Raw genomic sequence first — 21,717 nt, forward strand, 5'->3', positions numbered from 1 at the left:
GAAAAGAGTATATCCATAGCATTTGAATATAACTCTTCATCTCAATTGAAAAGAATGTTGGTAGTTATTTTATTAATAGTATTATTCACTTCTTTGTGTAACAATTTCAGAGATTATCAATTAATAATACAACTACTGAAAAACACTACAACACTCTTAAAGAATACTAACTTATAGGATTGTGTATGACACTATCCATTTTTAATCTTATTAAAATTATATATTTCTTGAACATTTACCACTTTGTTTCATTTTAATGTTTTGATATTATTTCTGACAACTTCCTTTCCAATCTTACAAACAAATCACTCAACCACATGCTAACAACAATATGTCTCATATATTCATTTATTTAAAAAACCTCTTTGTGGTTATTTGTTTGAGTTATAAAACGTAGTATGATATTGCTTAATTTGTTTATTCACAGAATGTGATTATGTTATTAATAAAAGTATTCAAAGTAGTTGTGAACAATCAGTTGTTTGTATGCATGAATAAAGTAATAATGAAGTAGTAAAGTGTTTAATCATAATATTAAAATCTATAAATTGTGATGAAACTAATAATTATTTAGTATAGAATAAACTGAAGTAAGATGAATTTTTATTTTATTCTCACGTTTAACAATACTATCCTATTCACTAATTTTTAATCATTGATTTTCTTTTTCTTCGTTCTTTTTTATCATAACAATCAATTTTATTGTTATCTACTTCATCAACAACCATCTCTTCATAAATTATTAGTCAAAAATACTTTTATTATTCTTTACATATTTATATTCTTATTAGATTGAGTTTATCTGCACAACCATCTGCCTAAACAAGCTTGACTACTATAAGAGTCTGTTATTACCAAACACACAACACTTAGTCATTGTGTTGTTAAAAGACTCATTGAATAGGCATAATGCAACACATGCTAATTTGGAATAAGACTTTTAAATGATGAGATAGTATATACATGGAAGGAGTTATAACCAATAAGAAAAGAATTAGAGAATAAGAAGAAACAAAAAGAATGAAGAAAATGACTAATGGGTAATATAAACATGATAGATAATGAAAAGAAGATTGGATAAATAAGATATAAAAGAGAAGTTAATAATTAAAGAAAATAAGATAAAGAAAAATATTTCTAAAGATTATAAAAATAAAAAGGGTTTTAAGAGAAAGAAAGAGAGAAAGAGAAAAATCAAATGACAGAGCCACAAGGTTTTGATCCCACAAAATTTAAATTAATTACACGAAATGTTCTTACAGAATACAAAGAATTACCAAATGATTTAGCACGTGTTCAACGATCAATGAAAGAAGAAGATCATCCATTTGCACAAGCAAGAGAATATAAACGAGCACTAAATGCAACAAAATTAGATAAAATATTTGCTAAACCATTTATAGGGAATTTAGCAGGACATCCAGATGGAGTAACATGTATAACTCGAACAGGAAATGAAATATCATATATGGCAAGTGGAGGATATGATGGAGAAGTAAGAGTATGGAATGTTGGAACAAAACAATGTTTGTATACTATTCAAGCACATGACACAGTTTGTAAAGGAATTAGTGTTTCTACAACAAAAATACCATATATTGTTACATGTTCAACTGATCATACATGTAAATTATGGCCATTATCAATTTCTACAGAAGAAGATAGTAAACCAGCAAAAGTGAATGCACCATTAATGACATATAATCATGAAATACCATTTTCATGTATTGATACAAGAAGAGGAACAGAAGATTTTTGTACAGGAACAAGTGAAGGACTTGATTTATGGACATTTAGTAGAAATGAGATTGTACAACATTATGATACAGAAACAGATGGAGTTTTAGGATGTAAGATTAGTCCAACAGAAAATAATGTTGTTGGAATAACAGGAGGGAATCGAAGTATTATATTAATTGATCTTCGAGCAAATACACCAATTAAAACAGTTTATGGAGTAAGAAGATATAATGATTTATCATGGAATCCACAACAAGTATATATGTTTACTGCATGTAGTGATGATTGGAATCTTTATACATATGACATAAGAAGACTTAATGAAGCACGTACAATTCATAAAGGACATCTTGGACCAGTACTTACAGTTGATTATTCCCCTACAGGAAGAGAATTTGCTACAGGGTCATATGATAAATGTATTAGAATTTATAATGAATGGTGTGGATATGCAAGAGATTGTTATCACACACAAAGAATGCAAAAAGTGTTTAATGTTTGTTATAGTGGAGATGGTCATTATATATTTAGTGGATCTGATGAAGGAAATATTAGAATATGGAAAGCATTTGCAAGTGAATCAACTAAAATTAAAGATAAAAGAGAAATTGCCAAACTTAATTATCTTAATGGATTAAAAAAGAAATATAAAGACATGCCAGAAATTAGAAGAATAGCAAATCATATTCATCTTCCTAAAGAATTAATGCATACAAAAACAATTAGAGATACAATGATTCTTAGTGAAAAGAAGAAAGAATTAAATAGAAAGAAACATGCTAAAAAAGAAAGAAAAACTAAGAAAGAAGAAAATGAGGAATAAAATAAATTTTAATTATTTTCGTTAAATAAAACATTTTTACAAATATATAAAAAGAAATGAATGATTTACAAGACAGTACAACAAGAATGATAATGGTTTTGTTTAAATGAAGTTTTAGTTTTTAATGTTTCTTTTTCTTCTTCTTCTTCAGAGACATGTTTATTTGTTAATCTAAGAGGCTCAGAAAGAAGTTTTTTTATTAAATCTTGGAACAACACATCTACATTGTTATTTGATTTAGCACTTGTCTCAATAAATTCAAATCCTTCTCTTTTAGCAAGATCTTGTGCTTCTTGACTAGAAACAATTCTATTTGCAGCTAAATCAGTTTTATTTCCTACAAGATATTTGATAATGTCTTTAGGTGCATAATATCCAACATCTTTTAACCATCCTTTGACACTTTCATACGTTGTTCTATCAGAAATATCAAATACTACAATGACAGCATTACATCCTTCATAGTAACTTCTTGACATCATTGTATCTTGTTGTTTTGATTCAAAATCCCACTACATATTGATTATTTGACTTTTCTAACAAATTAAAGTAGTTAATAAAATAAAAACAAACAATTTGTAATGCAATATTATCTCCTGAAATATTTAGTATTTTAGTATAACAAATATTAGACTTTCCATCTTCTTTATTCTTCTTATTCTATTCGGTTATTTCTTGTCTCTTTTCGATTCTTTACTATTGAAAGATATAAATTAACAAACAACAAATTGTCTCACCAAACAAGTCTTCCCTACTCCCTCATCTCCTACCATTAATATTTTAAATGGTTGTTCCTCTATTTGTTTAATGTTTGTGTCAGTGTCTTCTGTACTAAATATATCTTCAGTTGTTAACATTGATTTTGTTGTTTCTTCTTCTAGTGAAATGGTATCACCTTTAATATTCATCTCTTTAAATTAAGTAGTGAAGAGTTATGTTTTTCTGAAGATTTAAAAAGAATTGGAACTATTTCTGAATTGTTTTTAAGCTGTTTCCAAAAGTATTTTTTTGTTTTATTTTTATTGTATTTCATTTATTTTTATTATTCTTTCTTTTTCTTCGTAGGGGTAAAATGTAGGGGTATTATTATCATAATTCATTGATTGTTTCCGTCTTTCTTTCTACCATTCATTATTCATTTTTAACTTCTATTTTTTCAATACCCTGATACTACTGAATTACTTCTTCATGTACTACTAAATTAAACCTTTATGTTTATTTCTTAGTCCTTTTTACTCATTTTCATTTGTTTTTCTCAAAATACCTGAAACACTTGCTTACAAATTATCATTAAATTAATTGCATTTTCAATTCCAACTTTGATTTGTCTTCTATTTCTATCGTTTTCTCCGTGGTGATCGTTCACGTCTTCTAGACCTGGATCTTCGACTATGTTCTGTTCGACTCTCATGCTCCCTTCTTTTATGTTCATCACGTTCTCTTCTACTTTCTCTATCTCTACTTTCTTTATCTCTGCGTTCTCGGTCTCTACTTTCTCTTTTACTCTCTTTATCTCGGCTTTCTCTCTTCTCACTCTGACGTGTTTTTCTTTCTTCATGCTTGTCATTCCCTCGTTCTCGACGTTCTTCTTTCTTTGGCTCTTCTTTGCTTTCCTCGATTTTTGGTTCATTTTTTATTTTGTTCTTTGGTTCTAAATCCATGATTGCTTGCTTTGTTTTGACTGTGGTATCTACTGTTGTGATTTCTTTCTCTGCTAAGGAGTTTTTGTACAACTCTCTCAGTTTCTTTGCATATGCAGACCACGTCTTTTCATTAAACCCATAGTTGAAATATTCTTCGAGGTTTGCTCCTTCTGTCTCCCATGGTTTGTCTTCTGGTGCAAGTGTTTCAAATCCTTTTTCCCCTGTGAAAACTTCCCAATATCTGTTGAAGTCTTCATCCGCAACAAAGTGTGAGAAGTTAAATAGAAGGAGTTGGTAAAATCTATAACTTTCATCAGACGGTGTTTGTGGTTTTTGTGGTGTGTTTTGTTGCATTACTTCTTTTCAGATTTTTTCTTTTCAACTCAAGTTAGAATGAAGATATTATGAATCACTTTTAACCAACTTTTGTCATCTTTGTCACTCATTATAAAAGGTATTTTCCTCTTTATTTCTAGTATTTATCATTGAGCATGTTTTATTTGCAGTGATGTTTTTGTTATTTAACTTTTGTTTTTTGATGTTCTATCAACAAAAGAAATACTCGTCAAAATATTGAATTGTTGAGTGCAATATTACACAGTCAATGAAACAAGAAGAGAATTTCTTTTCATATTGGGATGATGAATATCCTGGAAAATGAGCAAAGACAAAACCAGAAGAATGAGGAATAGATGTTTTTTTTGATAAATAAACAGTTAGAAAATAATCATCAACCATCAAATAAATGATGGTTTTAGTATATCTGAATACAATAGTTTGACATTGAGAAGGTTAGAATGTGTAGATATAATTTATAAGAAATTGTTATTCAATACATCAGTATTGTTGATTCATTTTAATGACTGAGTTTTATACACTAGACTATGTCAGCACCATTTCACAACATTCTATGTAAATAAATTTGAGTTATTTTCTGAGGAATTGAATAGGTGGGTTGATATTTCAACAAAGGATATGATTGAACTTGAGAAAATAGACTAACAATTGACAATAACAAGAGAGATAAATGAAAAACACATGTTATGAATGATATTGAAAATACAAACAACTCATAAATTATGTGAAATTGGTATTTTCAACAAAAGAAATGAATGAATAGTATGATGTTAATAAAAATAATATATTAGTTGTTTATTTTACTTGATTCTAATAATTATTCATTTCATGTAAATGTCAATTTTATTATATATGGATTTTGTTATGTTTTAAATACATAACTACAATTATTAATGAAAAAAAATTTTCTTTTACTTCATTAAGTATTATTCTTTCATTATAAATAAAAGATAGTTAATAAAAGTCATTTCATTTAAACTACAATTATTCAACTTAATGAAAAATTGATTATTCATTTCTGTTTAAATGAATATTGTTAACAATATGATTGTGTTTCATCATTTTTTATAAACAACAAACATCATCATTTCAAATTCAAATAATGTCTTGAGTGATTAAATAAATTTGTTTATTGTTTAATATCAATTTTCATTCTTCATTTTAACTTTAATGAAAATACAAATGATTTTTAACCATTTATATCCAACAGTAATTATCAATTTTAGAATTAATATATCCTTCATTTTTATTTCCTTCTTTATCTTCAATGATACTTATTATATTTTTGTTATTCATTATTCTTTGTTTAAACGTTGATATATTTTTATTCCAATCATCATTGACTGAATTAAATAATATATTAGTTATTATTTTTCTATCAATTCTTCTATTTGTTTGATTATTTCTTAAATTCCTCTCATTCTTTGCAACTTCTCTTCTTGTTTCTTCTTCTTTTTAATATTTCCTAAATAATATCAATCATTACTATTAACATCATCCATCGAATGATGAAATATTTGAATTGTTTCTACCACTTATTTAATTAATTTGTTATTAAATTTTCCATTTCAAAGTCAATGATGTTTATAAATTCAACATAAGATGAAAAAATAATTAAATACACGATATTAACACATCAAGCCAAGTTGTATTTTATTTATAATAAACATCATTTCATTTTTATTATTTTTGACTTACAACAACAATAATAACAATGTTGTTATATCTCTTTTTCTTATTGTTACATTGGAATGTTTGTTTTATTGAAATGCTCATCTAAATATAAGTTAAAATTAAAACAAATGAAAGCCAAATAATAATGAAGCGTTGAGGTAAAAAAGAAACAAGAATGATGAGAAAAAAGAAAATCAATGACAAATTAAAACAATATAAATAAACTAAAAATAAAATAGTAAATAAAATTATAATTATATTATAATAAATAATAAAAGAATGAAGGATAAGAAAAATAAAAAACGTCAATAAGAAGTATAAAAGGAAGAAAAACTGAAAGAATAACAGAACGATGCAAATATTTGTTAAGACACTCACTGGAAAAACTATCACATTAGAAGTCGAACCAAATGATTCTATTGATGCTATTAAGGCTAAGATCCAAGAAAAAGAAGGAATTCCACCAGATCAACAAAGACTTATTTTTGCAGGAAAACAATTAGAAGAAGGAAAGACTCTTTCAGATTATAACATTCAAAAAGAATCAACACTTCATTTAGTCTTAAGATTAAGAGGAGGATATTAAAATAATTGAACTATTCATTATAATAACGGTTTAAAAATGAATAAAAGAAATAAAATAATTTACATTTTATCAAATAGACAATAGTTAAATCAGTTTAAATAAAACAAACAAATAAAAAATAAGTAAATTGAATAGGAATAATGAATATGTTTAATTTATAACAACTCAGTTATTTAGTAATGAAATACATCTTCTAACACATCCACTAAATATCATTATTCTCTTAATAAAATGAAATTATAAACATAAGCCATTAGTTACATTTTAAAATAAATACGTTTTATTATTTAGCACTCCCTCATTCCATAGACATTTTATGTTAATTTATTTACAAATGTCTCACCAATAACAATAATTCCTAACCAAGCACTTGTATTAAATTATCCAATTCTATCTAAAATACGTTAAATTAGTAATGTTATGTAAGAAAATATAACCACAATATAATGTAACGAAAACTTAATCATTTTATGATTAAACTAAATATTGGCAGAAGTAAAAGAGTTAACAAACTTGTAGGTTTATAAATGATATTAAAAATTTGTTCAGAGAGTTAATATGTTCAAAAAGAATTTAATTTGAGAAAATATAGTACTAATCAGAATTTAAGTATTAAAATATTGAAATTTATTCTGTCTTTAAATACATTTGTTTTACTTTGTTCTAATGAATGTTTATTTTTGAAGATTTAAATAAATCTTTCTCAGAACAACAAATGAACATTAAATTATTCCTATAACGGCATACTAAAAAAAACAAGCTGTTGGTGTAAAGGTAAAATATAATATTATTCACACGACTCAAAGGTTTGTTGATATTTAAACATAAAAATATACAACTTTTGTTCTGTATTTTAAGGATGTTCTTTTTATTAAAATAAAGTAGGATAATACCCAACAAATGTTTCTGAGTTTGAAATTCAATGATACTAACCATTTCATGTACAAATAAATATCAGTTCATTTACTATGTAAATAAGTTAAAGAAGCCGAATGTTTTATTACACGAATTAATACATGTAATTCAAATGAACTTAAACTACTGTATTGTTAAATGGATTTATTAAAATAAAGTCTGTTTATTAAATTTAATAACCCTTGTCTTCTTATGATAAGAATCATACCTAGTTGTAAATTTTTAAAGTGATAAATAACTCATGATTTAATTATAACATTTTATTCTAACAAATCAATTAGAGAGTTGAATGATAATGAAGTGGCATTAATATCATTTCTCAGTGTATGTGTACAAGCTTCTGAGACAATCCACTTAATGTCTGCTCCACTTTTACCTTCTGATAATTGAGCCAATAATTCAAAATCAAATGACTGATCAATGGGAATATCCTTTAATGCAACTTTGAATATTTCAATTCTTGTTTTTTGATCAGGCTTAGGAACTTCAATCAAACAATCAAATCTACCAGGTCGTAATAATGCTGGGTCTATTAATTCTTTTCTATTACTTGCAGCAACTAAAATAACACCCTCAACTTCTTCAATGCCATCCATTTCATTTAATAATGTTGATAAGACACGATCTCTAACTGAATCACCTCCTGTTCCTCCTGAACGAATTCCTACTACAGTGTCTATCTCATCTATAAAAATTATACAGGGAGTTGCTGCTCTTGCTCTCTTGAATGTATCTCTTACACTTGCTTCTGCATCTCCTACATATGGTGAATATATTGTTGCACTACTCAATGTTATAAATGAAGTATTTAACATTGTTGCTGTTGCACGGACAATACTTGTCTTTGCACATCCACTTGGACCATACAATAATACTCCATGAGAAGGTCGAATCCCAAGTTTCTTAAATTCCTTTGAATGGGTCATAGGCCATTCTATTGCTTCTATCATTGCTTTTTTAACATTTTCTAACCCTCCAATATCATCCCAATGTAATTTATCAAAATCTGTTTCACTTCCAACAAGAACTGATGGTGTTACAAATGTCATTGAATGGAGATACAGATTTATTTTTTCTTCTGTTGTTTCATTTCCATGAAGTTGTGCTTCAACATCATTCTGTAATAATAATAAATCTTTTGGTAAATATCCTACTGTTTTCTTTGATATTATTTCATTAACTTCTTTACAATTACATTTTAATGAATCTAAAATTTTATATCTAATTATTTGATCTGGAGGAGAAATTCTAAGTGAATAAGTAATAAGTTCATTTGATTTAAATATATTTGGTATTGTTTGTGATGTTGTACAAACAATTAAATTATTATTAATTTTTAATTGTTTGATGATATGTATTAGTAATAATGAATAATCCTTTATCAATTCATCAATATCATCAAGAATAATTATACAATTATGAACATTTAAATTAACAATATTATTATTTTCGATAATCTGATATGAATTATAATAATACACTTGTTTTCCTATTTTATATGAACAATATTTAGCAATTAATGTTTTTCCACTTCCATGTTCTCCTTCTAAAAGAAGTGTTTTATTATCATTTAATATTGAATAAATTTTTTCAAGTAAAAATTCATATCCAATAGGTTGTTGAATAGGTATGCTATTGTGTTGAATAGAAAATGAACAATCTTTAGTTATAGAAAAAAATCCATTTGGTAATTGTCCATTAATACTTTGAATAATGACAATAATATTTAAGATATGAATTTGAATGATAGAATGAATACAAATGGTTTGTCCATTTAATATATTAAGAAGATATTTATCAACATTTTTTGAATTACTAAATGAATATTCATTATTATTAATTGGACATAAAGACACATTAACAGAAATACAATGTTCAATCTCTTTTATCTTTTCAATTGATTTAATTTCTTTAATTTCATTTCTTTCAATAGGTTGATTAATACACACAAATGGGTCAACAGAACATCCTTCTTCAATAATATCATTAAAACCAGAAACTCTACAAATACATTGTTTATTATTTTGAATAGTTACAATAACACTTTCATCGAAGAATAATCCTTTAGAATCAATGTCTTTTCGAGTGAGACGAACTTTTCCAGAATCTTTGTCACCTGCAAAGAAAATCATTGTGTGGTTTTTAGGTTTTAAAGAACAGAAAAAGTAATTCGTTTAGTTTAGGATAATAAAATTCATAATAAAATAAAGAATAAAGATAATAAAAAGAAAATTCAAACTGAAAAGAAGAAAACAAAAAAGAAGGAAAAAGATCTAACAGAATTTATAGATTTATGTCTATTTCTTATACATCATCATCATCAAGTAATATGCCTTCAATGGGGTCAGAACCACAAGAACATCCTAATGTTCAAGAAAAAAGTGGAATGTTACAACATAATGTTCAAAGTATTGAACCATTACGTAAAATGTTATTTGCACCATCTGATAAAGATAAATTAGCGGCATTAAAAGCAATTATTAAATTAGAAAATACAGGATTAGATACATCAGATTTATTTGCTGAAATTGCTATGAATGTTGGTACTCAAGAAATGGAATTAAGAAAACTTGTATGTATGTATATTGTAAATCATTCAGAAAAAGATCCAACAAATGCATTAATGGCAGTTAATACAATGCATAAAGCATTAAGTTCACCACATACATTTATCCGTACAACAGCATTACAATCAATTACATCATTAAGAGTAAGAGATATTGCACAATTAATGGTTATTGCAGTTTCAAAAGCAATAAAAGATACATCACCTTATGTAAGAAAAGCAGCAGCACTTGCAATTCCTAAAATTTATAATCTTGATGAAAGAAGATTTGATGAATGTGTTAATTTAATTGTTCAAATGTTAGATGATAAAAATCCAATTGTTCTTGGTTCTACATGTTATGCTTTTCTTCAAGTATGTCCAAATAGGTTTGAATTTATTCATAAACATTATATTAAATTATGTCAAGCATTAATTGATTGTGAAGAATGGGGACAAGTACCAATTATGACACTTCTTATGCATTATGCTAGAACACAATTTACTGATCCTAATTTAGTTGAATTAGATGAAGATCATGAAATGGATAAAGATTTAGCATTTCTTATTAGTAGTGTTAGTCCATTATTTTATTCTATGAATCCTGCTGTTGTAGTTCAAGCAACATTATTATATTTCCATGTAGGACATCAACAAGATAGAATTAAAGCTGCAAGAGGAATAATGAAATTAACATCATCATCTTTATTAACACAACAATTCTTATACCCAGTTTTATTATCATTAATTCAACAACAACCAAATGTTTTTTTTGATTATTTAGAAGATTTCTTCTTATATCCAGATGACCCCACTGAAATTTGTGAATTAAAATTGGAAATTGTTACATTACTTGTACAAGAAACAAATTGCCAAAAAATTCTTGATGAATTAAAGGATTATACTACATGGAGTAATCCACATATTGTTACTCTTGCTATTCAAGCAATGTCTAGATTAGCAATGATTATGCCTGAAACATCAGAAAGATGTATGGTTCAATTATTACAATTCATGTCAAATAAAAACCCAGAAATTGTAGCAGAAGCAGTTATTGGAATTAAAAAATTATTACAATTATCTAAAAATGGTCAAAATGATCCAGAACGTGATTTAAGAATTATTGGTAAAATGTCAAAATTACTTATTGATATGAAAATTCCACAAGCACGTGCAAGTATTGTTTGGGTTATTGGAGAATATTCTCAAATGGTTCCTAAACTTGGACCTGATATATTAAGAATTCTTGCTAAAACATTTGTTGAAGAAGATGAGTGTGTTAAACAACAAGTATTGACTTTTGCAGGAAAATTATATATTACAAATAAAGAACAAAGTGAGAAACTAGTTAGATATATTTTCCAACTTGCTATGTATGATAATTCATTTGATATTCGTGATAGAGAAAGATTATTAAGAAGATTCTTATTTGCTGAGAATAATGAACATTGTAAAGAATTATTTAAACATGCAAAAGATATTCTTCTTTCTGATAAACCAACTCCTGTTATTACTGGATTTAATCAACAACGTCAAGGTCTCTTAGAAGGAACTTTATCACATTATCTAAATACTATTATTAATGGATATACAGATCTTGAAGATTTTGCTCTTCAAGCTAGTGACCCATCTCTTAGAAAAACAAATATTGTTATTGAAGAAACACCTAAAACTAAAACAAAGACAGAAAAGAAAAAGAAAGAAATTGATGAAGATGATCTTGAAGGATGGTTGAATGGAGATGGAGAAGAAGGAACTGGAAAGAAACATAGAGGACCATGGGGAAGTGATGCTAGTTCATCTGATGAAGACGAAAGCGAAGAAGAAGAAAGTGAAGATGAAAACCAAGACGAAAACGAGGAAAAAGAAGAAGAAAATACTGAAGAACAACAGAAAGAAAAAGCTGTAACAAATGAAGATGACTTTGACTGGGAAGAAGCATTAGGACTTGTTCAATCTAATCTTAATAAAGAGGAAGAAAAAGAAGAAGAAGAAAAACCTAAAGAACAAGAAGAAATTGCAGATGATGCATTTGAAAATGATGGAGAATTTGTTGTTGAAAATGGTGAAAATGATGATTGGGGATTACTTGAAGATGAAGGAGAAAATCCACAAGAAACAAAAGAAGAAAATAAAGAGGAAAGTAAAGAAGAAGAAATAAAAGAAGAAGAAATAAAAGAAGAAAATAAAGAGGAAAGTAAAGAAGAAGAAACAAAAGAAGAAGTAAATCAAGAAAATACAGACGTTAATGATTTTATAGGATCAGATGAACATCAAAATAATAATCCAGGTGATTCAGGATTTGGAGAATTTTAAATACTGAAAGAATTCAATTTATTTCTCTCTTTTTTTTTCATTTGATTCAAAGTTTTCAAGACTGAAGCAGTAATTAGGATATTTATTTTATATAATAAAAGAAAATAATAAAATAAACTAACTAAACTATTAAATTTCAAATGTTTCTTCTCTTTTTTATATTTATCTTTTCTTCACTGAGTGAAGATTATGGAGTTTGTTCTCCAGGATTTGCAATATCTTCTCCTTCTTACTATATTTCTAAATTATCAGGAACGTTTACAACACCATATTTTTGTGCTGAAATGAATTTAAGAGCAACAGGAATTGCAGAAAGTGCTAAAGCTTTTATTGTTGGATTTAGTAACTTTGGGTTGGTTTATTCAAATGAAAATAACACAAGCAAAGTATCATTATTATATTATAATTCAGAACAAAAAGTAGAAACGTTATTTTCACCATCTTATTTTGAGTGGAACGACGTTTGTTTAAGTGCATCAGAAGATAATTTAATTAGTGTTTATATTAACGGTAAAAAACAAACAACTACATACCAAGCAAGTGAAATAATTAAAGAAAATGATAATATTTTTATGTTATGTACTTCTTCACAAATATATAATATTGGAACTGTAAGTGGATTTATTTATGGAAGTCATGTACTAACAGAGGAGGAAGTTATTTATTATCACACAAAACATATTAGTCCATCAAATGTAATATTTAAACAAAAAGCAAGATTATCATATACTAGTGGAAATGCAGTTTTTTTCAATAATTTATTATTTTATGGAGGAACTAAAGTGTCTGGGGGAATAAGTAATTTAAAAACATCTATAGGTATTCCTTTAATTGATGATGGATGTTATGATGGAGCATTAGAAAAATTAGCAATGAGACGAACGGATCTTATTCCAGACATTACTATTAATAAACAAAATTTAGCTACTTTAACATTTGTTGAAATATCTGATATGAAAACACATGATTCATATTTTTTATTTAATAATGGAGGGTCAATTACAATTAATACATTAGATACAAATGTTAAACGATTTGTTAGATTAGAACTTGATGTTCAAGGAAATTTTATTGTTCAATATCAAATGAATAATCAATGGTATAATGGAGTAAATATTAAAGCAAATTATTTTACACCAAATTATGTGTTATATCTTCCTTATTATCTTCTTGGGTCACAAGTAACATTAAGAATTATAACAACATCAATACCATCATCTGAAATTAATCTTTCACTTGACCCACTTATTAAAGAAATACGAATTCATTATGGAACATGTAATGGACATAATGGAATGTTTTGTGCTATTGATAATTCATTTGGAATTTGTTCATCAAATGAATGTAGTCCTAAAGCAAAATTATCAACAAAAACATTTGATTTTAATAATTATAATATTCCATCAAGTGTTTCAAGTATTATTCTCAAGTCAAAAGAAAATAATAATGTATTTCTTACGACATATCAAATAAAAAATTCATTAATAGGAGAAGGAAGTGATACTATTTTAGATACACCAAATTCTAAATATTTTAAATTTACTCAAAGTGAAGTATCATTTTTAGAAGTTTCATCATATGATATTCCATCAGGATGGGGAAAATATACAAATGAATATACATACCTTGTTACAGTTAAAATTGAAAATTCAACAACATCATTATTTAAAACATCTTTCTTTGGATTTACTATGCAAACATTAAATATTAATCTTTATAAAGGAAAACCAACATTATCAATTCTTACAGCATTAGAAACAAAAGAAATACCAATTAATAAATGGGTAAAAATTGGACTTACAGTAAATTCAACAAGTCTTACAATGGCATGTGATGGAAGAATTGTGCTTAGAGCGAAAAATGAACAATATGTAGATTATCTTTCATCTACAGCATTTAAATTTGAAGCAGTAAGAATGTATGGAAATTCATTTGCATCAATTCAAGAATATCCTATTGCTGTTACAGATAATGTATTAAATACATTAACAATAACTGGACTTACAATAGATAATACATGTTCAACAACATTACCAAATATTTGTATTAATAAAAAACCATATTCCCCATTTGAAAAGAGTTGTCCAATTAATTGTATTGAATGTCAAAATGGAATATGTCAAGAATGTATGAATAATTTTGATTTATCCACAGGATGTACAAAATGTAAAGAAAAATATAGTGGAGAATTATGTAATGAATGTGCATCAGGGTATAAAGGATATCCTGAATGTAAAAGTTATACTACATCTATTATTATTATTTCAGTAATTGGAGGAATCTTTTTAATTATTGTATTTATTGTAGTAATTATTATAATAATTCTTCTCTTAAGAAGAAGAAAAATTAAACAAGAAAAAGAAATGGAAGAAGATGAAATGAAAGCATTAGAAAATAATGGAACAGCTCAATTACTTAAAAATGCAAGAAAGAAAAAAGTTGTTGTTGGTACAGAAACATTAATTGAACTTGGGAATAATATTTATATTAACAAAGCTCATTTAGACTTTAATTTGGATGGAGCAGAACCTGATATTGATACACCATTATTAGATACGTTGTTAATTAAAAATCATACTGATAAACAATTTGTTATTTGGATTCAAGTACCAAAAAAAGATAAATTTTTCTTACAGGCAGATGTAGAAAAAGAAATACTTGAACCTAGAGCTGAAATGAATGTTCATTTTGAAATTCAATTACATTGCAATTGTTCATGTAAAGAAAAAATTATCATTAGAATAGAAGATACAAAAACAAAAGAAGGAGAAACTGGAACAATTGCTTTAGCTGTTTCAACATATAAAAGTAATAAAATTGATTTTGATGAAATTGAATTAAAACAACCACCATTAGGTGATGGTGCATTTGGTGTTGTTTATAGAGGAACATATCGAGGAATTGAAGTTGCTGTAAAAAAATTAAAAGAAAGAACTGATAATATAGGAGCAAAACAAGAGTTTGATAAAGAAGTAACATTAATGACTAGGCTTAGAGGACCATATATTGTTGGGTTTATTGGAGCATGTTATCTTGAAAAAAAGATGTGTATAGCAATTGAATTTGCACCTGATGGATCATTAGGACATGTATTAAAGAAAGTTAAGTTAAGTTATGAACAAAAATTAAAATTTATGATTGATTGTTGTAAGGGTATGGCTATGATGCATTCTATTAATATTATTCATAGAGATCTTAAACCTGATAATTTATTAATGTTCTGTGTAGATCAAGTTAATCCAAAGATAGTTAATTGTAAAATAACTGATTTTGGTACATCTAGAGCAGTACAAGAATATGAAGGAAATTATACTTGTGGAGTAGGTACTCCTGTATATATGGCACCTGAATTACTTAGTAAAGAACCTTATACAATAACAGCAGACCAATTTAGTTTTGCTATTATGATGTATGAAGTATATATTCAAGGAAAACCTTATTCTTCTGAACAATTTAAAATGCCTTGGGATATTGCTAAGTTTGTTATTGCAGGAAAAAGATTAGAACGTAAAGATACTATGACTGATGTTTGGTGGAATGTTATTACTCAATGTTGGGATCATATTCCTTCTAAAAGACCTGCATTTAAGGATGTTGCAGTTATGTTACAAGATGAACTTGCAACGTTGATTCCTACATTTGCAGAAAATAAAGAAGTTACATCTCCACAAAAATTAAGAGAAGAATCTATAGATCCAAATATGAAAACAACTACTACTACAACTACATTAACTTCTACAATGAATTCAGACGTAGGATATAATACAAACCAAACTGGAATGTCTAAATTTATTAATACAACAACGGATGATTTTGAAGTGAATTAACAAGAATTAAATTAATTGAGTGAATAAATTTTTTATTACCTCTTTAATTATAATTATTGATTAAATAACATCGATAATATGACATCGGTCTTGAGCTTCATTATAATAGAAAGCAATTGAATAACTTTCATCTGATAAATAAGGGATTGGAAATAAATGAGGAATATGATATTTGTCTATTTTCAATAGTTTTGATTCAAAATACATTATTCCATTTTTTGGTGGATGGAATGGTTTAGTTATAACTTCCCTTGTTATTGGTATTAAAATACTTGGGGTATAATTGAATGAAGCGACATAAGAAATAATTACACCACGATTGATTTGTCTAAACATTTCTAAATATCCATCATAAACATCAATCATTCCAGGTTTTTTTTGTGTAATTTCAGTTTCAAATATTACTCCAAAAGCACGTAATTCATGAGGTTGATCTGATTTACTAATGGTAGTAAGATCAAGAACAGTCATATAATATTCTCTTTTTCCTATAAGAATTGGACTAGTTTGTGAAACTTTATGAAATCTATCAAATAATGGTAATAATGGAGTTACAGTAATTAATTGATTTGATTGTGATGTCATTGATAAAACTTGATCTCCATCTTTAACTTTTAATCCATTTCCTTTTCCTTCAGGTTGATAATAAAAATATTCTTCTAATGATAATTCTTCTGTTTTACAAGTAAATGAACTTACAACACGTGCTTGTTTTTGTTCATTAAATAAACATATTATTCCTAATGGTTTTGATGTTGAGTATTTAATAAATATATATTTATCAAATGAAAGATTAACTACTTTAACATCTTTTGGTGGACAAGTATAACTAATATTTGTATCAACAGGACTAAATGTTGTTGATTTAATATAATTTAATTCATTTTCAACTTGTGTTTTTTCTTGATTAATTTTTTGTAATACTCCATAAATAAGTTCTTTATCTCTCATAATTTGTTCATTAATATTGATTAATTTTTCAATATTTTCTTGTTGGTCTATTATCTTCTTTTCAAGTACATTAATTTTATTTTTTAATATTTCATTTCTTTGATAAAGTGCATAACATTCTTGACTTTTTTTATTATATAACTCTAAATAATCAATATTTTTCCCTTCTGTTATTGTAATGGATGATTCATTTGGATTCTCTTCATTTCCTTCTCCTGATGAAATACTTAATTCTCCATCACTTTCTTCTCTTGTTGATGATTCTTCGGTTTCATTCTCACTTATATCTTCATTACTTTCTTCACTTATATTTTTACTGGATGGGTTTGACGATAAGGTGGATGCTTCTTCACTACTCATTTAGTAATGGTAATAAATTGAACTTGAAATTCATTCTTTTCCATTTTTCACAAGCGTTTTTGAATGGAAAATAAAACAACCAAAACAATTCAACCAAACGTTATACATGAAAGAGTTACTACTCTTCATCAAATTATAAAATATCTTGATACGGTTGATATTAAACAAATGGGAGTCCAAGAATATGGAGCTGAACAAATTTTATCAATGTGTCATAATAAAGACAATAAACCTTTTTATGCTTTTATTGGAACTTTTCTTTCTCCACAAACCCGTGACCAAATAACCTTTGCTTCAGTTAAAAAGTTGCATGAAACTCTTGGAGAGTTAAGTGTTGATGTTATTAATAATACATCACTGGAAGTTCTTATTAATTGTATTAAAGGTGTTGGGTTTTATACTACAAAAGCTAAACGGTTAAAACATTGTTGTGTTATTATGAAAGAACAATACAATAATCAAGTCCCACAAACAAAACAACAATTATTAACACTTCCTGGTGTTGGACCAAAAATCGCATCATTAATTTTATCAATTGGATTTGATAGACTAGAGTCATTAGCAATTGATACACATGTATTTGTTATTTCTCAACGACTAGGTTGGGCAGATGGTTCAACCCCAGAAAAAGTGAGACTTCAATTAGAATCATGGTTGCCAAAAGAAGAATGGCCTTTGTTTAACAAGTCGCTTGTTGCTTTTGGACAATGTTGTTGTCGTAAAACACATCCAAAATGTAAACAATGTCCAATACAAGATAAATGCCAGTATTATCATCCCCTTAACTAAATTAGAGTATTAAAAGAATAAAACATCTTTAATATAAGAACTTATTGGTGAGTTTATAGTTTATTAAACATTCTTTTCTTTAATTAATTACCTCAATAAACCTAAGTTCTTATGTCATAACATGTGTCATGAATAATTCTTATTTCTTTCTTTTCTTTTATATCATTTCTTTCTTCTATGTATTAGAAAATTTATTTATCTGTTGATATTTCCTTCATGTTATTAAGTTGTTTTGAATAATAAATGTTAATTAACAACTATTCGTGAACAAGAATTATTTAATTCAGATTAACAACTCTTGTGAATATCAATCAAAAGACATACCTTCATCAAACTTATCATTGAACTTCTACTAGATTAGTGACATATCTTCATTAATTCAACAACTCATTGTCTATAGTTTCAAATAATAAAGCTTATATAGTTTGTCCTATTTCATAATACATTTGATGTGAACCTCCTTTTATGGTTTAAATACAATACAACCATCAATAATAATACAATCAGTATTACATACAAATAATAAGTTATTTATTGTATAGTTATCTATTATGAAAGTGGATAAGATAATAACCAACCTACTAACATAACAAGTAATGAATTATATCAATGAATTGATATTGTCTATTTATATCACTGAACCAGAAATAATGGGTATGATTCTAAACAGCTATAAACATCTTTTTTGAAATACATCTTTGTTTCTGATATTTAATAACTTGAAAATAAGCACCAATGTGTATTTTTAATAAAATCTAACACAAAAATATGCACTTAGACAAATAGAGCTTAACTTCATTAACACAAAACAATGATAACTTAATATGATACTTTCCAACAAATAAAACAGGTATAAAAAACTAAAGGTTTTAGCTATATATTTTAGTTGAATTAACCGCTTTAATAAAGAGAAACAAAGGAATAACTATCTTGGAAATATCATATGAAAACAAAGTACACATCAAACAATTTAAAGATGGAATTATAACTTAGAAGAAACAACATTTAGGTTTAATCATTATGGAAGGCGTGAACATAATATAAACTTCAGAGCTGATATAATTATAACTCTTTTAAAACAAATGGAAGCAAAAGGAAGAATCATTAACCAATTATTTTTTGTATTAATTGAATTCGTCTCTTCTATTCCATGATCTTAAAGATTGTTCCATTGTTATATCTATCAATTCTCTTTTTAATGTTATAGAAATAGCTAAAAAATTTATCATCTTCTTATTGAGTTTTCTGATTATTAACACATTCACTTATACCTTTAATCAATTGTTTAGCTTGTTTTTTACTTGACTTATTTGTTCATAAACTTATAGTTAATAGTTATAATTTTCAATGGTTTGAATCCTTTTTCTGATATTGTCTTCTTATATAGTTTATTATATTCATTCTTATATTGGTATTATTTCATTATGAGAATACTTCTGTTGTTATTCTAAATGAGATATAGAATTTTCTTATCCTTTTGTATAAAATATCTATCTAACTTTGACAATGTATTATTTTAGTATATTTTTTATCATTATGTTATATATTTATATTTAAACACATTTTATTATATTTTATAGTATAATTTTTATTTCTTCTTGATTAATTCCAAGATAAGATAATTCACAGTTGTTCATTTCTTTTCATTTTAGCTTCTTTGACAAATACAGTACAAAATGTGAATTTTTATCTTTCTTTTATGGTAATGTTATAACGTTAATCAGTTTAATCTAAGTTGTTTTAGTTTGTTTTAATGACTACAATTTTAAATATCTGTCAGATATATTTTAATGTTTGTTATTGACTATGAAACTGCTTGTTTATTGGATATATCCATTATAAATTATTAACAATAATCAGACTTTCATTTTAAATACAATATTTCATCTTTTATAAACATTTCTTCCATTTTCATTTATTTATTTTATAATAGTTTGTTTTTTGTTTCTATTCTCTTTGAATTAATGATTGTCATATTTAAAATGTTATTTTTTATTTTTATTATTTGTAGACGTACAATACAATTCAAATTAATTTAAGACATACTCATATTTTTTAATAATTCGTTTAAACAGGTATTGTATAATTTTGAAATAATACTTATGTATGTTATTATTCTTTTATTTACTTTCATTCTTTATTTACAATGATAATTAATATAAATATAATAAAATAATGTTATTCTCAATTAAATATTATTTATTATTTTTGGTAATTTTATTTTTTAGTCATTTATTGGTTTTTCTATGTTCTATTTAGTCTATTACTAGGCACAACAACAAGCAAAGAAATAATGAATCTAAATAACTTATAATAATGAAAATAGATGAAAAATATTTTGAATCATTAAAATATTTAAATTTATTATATTTTGTTCTTTAAAAAATAAGAATATAAAAATATAAAAAATATGATAAATATACAATATGTAAATATTTATATTGATATTTTATAATCATTTCTATTCATTTTGTATGAAATATTAATGAAGTAGATTATTTGATGAATATTATTATTTTTCTATATTCTATCTATATCATATATTCATATCATTTTCATTTATATGTTATCATTTATTATATGTTATAATAATCACATAACACATATGATTGAATATATAATAAACATCATGTTTAAATTATACACATAAATAATAAACATAAAAATAATAAAATATTTTTCATTAATAAAATATTGTTAATTATTTTACATCATTAAATTAGACACTTTTTATTTCTTCTTTTATCTTCTCTTTTATTTTATTATCTCTTTTTATTTTATTACTTTTTATCTTCTTTTTATCTTCTTCTACTTTCTACTTTTTTCTTAGCTTCATAACTTTATTCTTTCATCATACTCTAATTCTTACTTTTATTTTTATTCTTTTATTTCTTTCTCTTCATTTTTTCTATTATTTACTTTTTCGTTGCAGAATTGAGATTGACAATAATAAAGAAGTTAAAACCTTGTAATTAAAAACTTGAAGGATATTGTGGAATACTGATTCTATCACAAGAAAACATACTCTGTAGAGATTCTGGAAGAAGGATTATAGAATTAGTCGGTCTTATCTGATGAAGGAACATTAAGAATTTATATCAATTGAAATAACTACATTATATTTTGATTTATTTGATTCATAAACACTGCTAAAAAGATGTTGTAAATATAATAATTTATATTTTATAGTG

At 25.8% G+C, this 21,717-nt stretch overlaps 9 protein-coding genes across 9 annotated transcripts, besides 1 other annotated feature; 5 read left to right on the forward strand and 4 right to left on the reverse strand.

The window, feature by feature from the left end:
- Nucleotides 1–1,198: 1,198 nt before the first annotated feature.
- On the forward strand, nucleotides 1,199–2,563 carry EHI_083380 (uncharacterized protein; the record flags this gene model as incomplete). The annotated part of the gene is made up of 1 exon (XM_001913904.1): nucleotides 1,199–2,563. The coding sequence occupies one exon, from the start codon at nucleotides 1,199–1,201 to the stop codon at nucleotides 2,561–2,563; it is 1,365 nt and encodes a 454-aa protein (XP_001913939.1).
- A 65-nt stretch (nucleotides 2,564–2,628) lies between these two features.
- On the reverse strand, nucleotides 2,629–3,471 carry EHI_083390 (Ras-likeGTP-binding protein YPT1, putative; the record flags this gene model as incomplete). Its single annotated transcript, XM_650720.2, has 3 exons — nucleotides 2,629–3,075; nucleotides 3,137–3,223; nucleotides 3,286–3,471. 3 exons carry the CDS (start codon nucleotides 3,469–3,471, stop codon nucleotides 2,629–2,631), a joined length of 720 nt encoding a protein of 239 aa, XP_655812.2.
- Nucleotides 3,472–3,900: 429 nt separating this feature from the next.
- EHI_083400 (uncharacterized protein) lies at nucleotides 3,901–4,560 on the reverse strand (the record flags this gene model as incomplete). Its single annotated transcript, XM_650262.2, has 1 exon — nucleotides 3,901–4,560. The coding sequence occupies one exon, from the start codon at nucleotides 4,558–4,560 to the stop codon at nucleotides 3,901–3,903; it is 660 nt and encodes a 219-aa protein (XP_655354.1).
- A 2,029-nt stretch (nucleotides 4,561–6,589) lies between these two features.
- Nucleotides 6,590–6,823, forward strand: EHI_083410 (ubiquitin, putative; the record flags this gene model as incomplete). The annotated part of the gene is made up of 1 exon (XM_649937.1): nucleotides 6,590–6,823. One exon carries the CDS (start codon nucleotides 6,590–6,592, stop codon nucleotides 6,821–6,823), a length of 234 nt encoding a protein of 77 aa, XP_655029.1.
- Nucleotides 6,824–7,998: 1,175 nt separating this feature from the next.
- Nucleotides 7,999–9,870, reverse strand: EHI_083420 (ATPase, AAA family protein; the record flags this gene model as incomplete). Its single annotated transcript, XM_649936.1, has 1 exon — nucleotides 7,999–9,870. One exon carries the CDS (start codon nucleotides 9,868–9,870, stop codon nucleotides 7,999–8,001), a length of 1,872 nt encoding a protein of 623 aa, XP_655028.1.
- A 161-nt stretch (nucleotides 9,871–10,031) lies between these two features.
- Nucleotides 10,032–12,638, forward strand: EHI_083430 (Adapter-related protein complex 3 (AP-3) subunit, putative; the record flags this gene model as incomplete). Its single annotated transcript, XM_001913905.1, has 1 exon — nucleotides 10,032–12,638. One exon carries the CDS (start codon nucleotides 10,032–10,034, stop codon nucleotides 12,597–12,599), a length of 2,568 nt encoding a protein of 855 aa, XP_001913940.1. The 3' UTR covers nucleotides 12,600–12,638.
- Nucleotides 12,639–12,739: 101 nt separating this feature from the next.
- On the forward strand, nucleotides 12,740–16,426 carry EHI_083440 (tyrosine kinase, putative; the record flags this gene model as incomplete). The annotated part of the gene is made up of 1 exon (XM_649935.2): nucleotides 12,740–16,426. One exon carries the CDS (start codon nucleotides 12,740–12,742, stop codon nucleotides 16,424–16,426), a length of 3,687 nt encoding a protein of 1,228 aa, XP_655027.2.
- A 60-nt stretch (nucleotides 16,427–16,486) lies between these two features.
- Nucleotides 16,487–17,737, reverse strand: EHI_083450 (uncharacterized protein; the record flags this gene model as incomplete). The annotated part of the gene is made up of 1 exon (XM_649934.2): nucleotides 16,487–17,737. One exon carries the CDS (start codon nucleotides 17,735–17,737, stop codon nucleotides 16,487–16,489), a length of 1,251 nt encoding a protein of 416 aa, XP_655026.2.
- Nucleotides 17,738–17,785: 48 nt separating this feature from the next.
- On the forward strand, nucleotides 17,786–18,575 carry EHI_083460 (endonuclease III, putative). The gene has a single exon (XM_649933.2). It carries the CDS (start codon nucleotides 17,801–17,803, stop codon nucleotides 18,524–18,526), a length of 726 nt encoding a protein of 241 aa, XP_655025.1. The 5' UTR covers nucleotides 17,786–17,800; the 3' UTR covers nucleotides 18,527–18,575.
- Nucleotides 18,576–21,456: 2,881 nt separating this feature from the next.
- Nucleotides 21,457–21,589: a repeat region.
- The last annotated feature ends 128 nt before the right edge of the window (nucleotides 21,590–21,717 follow it).

Source organism: Entamoeba histolytica, genomic scaffold (assembly GCF_000208925.1).
Source record: "Entamoeba histolytica HM-1:IMSS scf_1104750517567 genomic scaffold, whole genome shotgun sequence".
Lineage (NCBI taxonomy): Eukaryota > Evosea > Mastigamoebida > Endamoebidae > Entamoeba > Entamoeba histolytica.

Excerpts from the sequence above, each read along its gene's own strand:
- EHI_083460 (XM_649933.2), top strand. The coding sequence starts at position 17,801 with ATGGAAAATAAAACAACCAAAACAATTCAACCAAACGTTATACATGAA.